Source organism: Morone saxatilis, unplaced genomic scaffold, assembly GCF_004916995.1.
Source record: "Morone saxatilis isolate NCDOM2014 unplaced genomic scaffold, NCSU_SB_2.0 Contig3, whole genome shotgun sequence".
Classification (NCBI taxonomy): Eukaryota; Metazoa; Chordata; class Actinopteri; family Moronidae; genus Morone; species Morone saxatilis.
The window spans coordinates 16,365,666-16,368,160 of NW_023339873.1; the positions used below are offsets into that span (position 1 = coordinate 16,365,666).

A 2,495-nucleotide genomic window follows, 5' to 3' on the forward strand; every position below is an offset into this window, starting at 1 on the left:
ATTAAGCTGTAGCCTACATCTCCTTCACCACTGATGCACAACACAGAGCTGTGTGCATGAGTGGTACCTGCTGATGTGAACTGAAACTACCTGTTTTTCAGATACCTGGTGGGGGGGGCAGGGGGATCATCAGTGCCAACACACACACACACACCTCGACCCAGTGTTCCCAGTCTTGAGAGCCCTGGCTGTTAACTGGCAAGTAACAGTCTCTCTCCTAGCCTGCAGGCACCCGTTTGGTTCTGTTGCGGTTTTAGTTCCTCTTTAGTTCTTCCCTTTACATTGTTACCTCCTCAAAATGTTCACACATACACACCCTACACTACTGATCCCACTCTCCATTTGCTTTTGTTATGTATTTTTTGAACTTTTGAAGATGGTGTTGTCTTCCACTTGGTCGTGGCCTTACAAGCCAGGTTGTGACACAAGTTATAACTAATCACAAAACTGATCACACAACATAAAAGCTGCAATATATGCCACATCACAACAGAAAAGAAAATCTGGATGGGTAAACTGGGCTTCAACTGGGACCACTGGCAGTTCCAGGCTGTTCACAGGTAGGATGACACAGCTTGCTTACAGAGAAAACTGTTAAACTGGTGCTTTCATATGTACACAGAACTGACAAAGTGCTACCCTGATGGGTGTGCCAAGCATTTTGTAGCAGCTTAAAGCAGCTTCTCTCTCTCTCTTTGTGTCTCTCTCTCTCGCCATCTGTTACTTTTCACGCTAACAAACTGAAACTTCAGGGTATCAATATCAACTTTTCTTGTAATGCTACTGTTAAGTGTTTCCATTAAGTAGAAATCTAAAGCCTTTACATTCCCACTAATGACTAGATCTACACGTTTTCAGCTGGTTTAATGTCATTTAGGTTTAAGCACCTGAGGAGGACTTGGCTCGGTGGTGCTTGCTGCGAACCTCCTGGTGGTGTTTGCGTGGAGGGGCCAGGTAGTCGGAGGATGCGTTTGCCGGCCGGGGTCCATCCCGCCTGAGGCTCAGGTGCAGGGTTTGTTCAGCAAACAGAGTCTGGATTAGTGCCAGATCCAGGCCCGACACACACTGGCCGTTGAGCACCAGGATCTCATCGCCTGGACGCAGACCTGGGAACACAGCAAGTGTAAATCAAAAGAGGCCACATAGATCCAGTGTGTGATACTATTACCGGTGGCTTCAGGAATGTTTGTGTCATTCTTAAGCGAGTGGGCACCTTCATTGAAAGCTAGTCCATCAGGAAGCACTTCACTGACAAAAATCCTGCTGTTTTTCTGGCTGTCTATGTGTCCGGTTACTGCAAAACCTGGTAAGAGGAAGAGACACAAAGATCGACAGGAGATTTAAATAAAGGATCATGAGGTGTACGTAAGATCCAGACACAACTAGACCTAAATCAGTCCACATAAGGGCCCAACTCACCAAAGTCTCCACTGCCGCTCGGCCTGCTCATGTGCAGTGTAAACACATTAGCTGGGACCAGCTCCAGTTGATCATTGACCTACAGGGTGATATCAAACAAATCAATACACATTAAATAAAGAGCAGAGAATGAAGAGCACTACATATCTATGTGTGATTTTTGCACTCCTCACCACATCGCGGAGAAGCTCTCCAGGAGCGACGTATCGGACCTCCACGTCCTGCCCCGCTTGTCTGTGCAGTCTGAGACAGTGCAGGCCCGGGTCCAGCTGTTTCACCTGTTTACACAAGAGTCCCTTAATGTTCAGCAGCCTGCATGCACAGAATCATCTGACATATTTCATGCACCAGTGCTTAGTCTGACAGCTGCTATACGGCCGAGGTGTGAATTATTCACTGAATTTACACTTGGTGATGAGAAATTTGTGGTAAACAAAAAAAGCTTCGCCCAAGGGAGCGTGGTGTGTGTGTGTGTATGTGTGTGTGCGTGTGTGTGTCCATTTCTCTGCAGTCATTCATAGGGGACTATGTAAAGTCAGACACTGGATGAATAGGTGTGTTATTTCAAGCCTTTGGGAGCACAATACAACCAGATTTCCTGCTACAGATGCTTCAACAAAGACTATTTGACTATTAACAAGACACCAACTGACATAGCTGAAAATACACTGTATTAACTTTGTATTTATGTGTGATAAAACCCCACATTACAGAACAATATACATTCTCATCATGAAGTATAAATGGCTGGATGATGTAAAATTCTACTAGACAAATTACATCACTGCTTCTGTTTTTTTGCAACAACTGTCAGGAATGTGCCACAACTGTTGTGATGACATGGACATGTCATCATTTCTCCACAACTGGCCACCAACCCAACCTTGCAGGCTGCAGAGAGAAGGTCGGCGACTGTCTGGTCTCTTCTGACGGGAACTTGTACTGTCAGGCCGTCTGGCATGTGAACACACGTCAGCACGTCTGTGGCACCGCTGACGCTGTCCCACACACCGCCCTCAGGGGGCGACATGGAGTAGATGTTGGCCAGCACATCCAGCCTCTGTGGGTGAGGGACA

General features: G+C 46.6%; 1 protein-coding gene across 5 annotated transcripts in view; it reads right to left on the reverse strand.

Moving 5' to 3' along the window:
- Positions 1–2,495, reverse strand: part of tiam2a (TIAM Rac1 associated GEF 2a) — a 96,290-nt gene that overhangs the window by 30,900 nt on the left and 62,895 nt on the right. For all 5 annotated transcript variants that reach the window (XM_035674761.1, XM_035674763.1, XM_035674759.1 and 2 more), the window contains 5 exons: positions 2,303–2,479; positions 1,593–1,697; positions 1,420–1,498; positions 1,214–1,303; positions 888–1,106 (listed from right to left, as the gene is read on the reverse strand). In XM_035674761.1, coding sequence (XP_035530654.1) covers positions 888–1,106; positions 1,214–1,303; positions 1,420–1,498; positions 1,593–1,697; positions 2,303–2,479 — 670 coding nt within the window. The remainder of the gene's footprint in view (positions 1–887; positions 1,107–1,213; positions 1,304–1,419; positions 1,499–1,592; positions 1,698–2,302; positions 2,480–2,495) is intronic.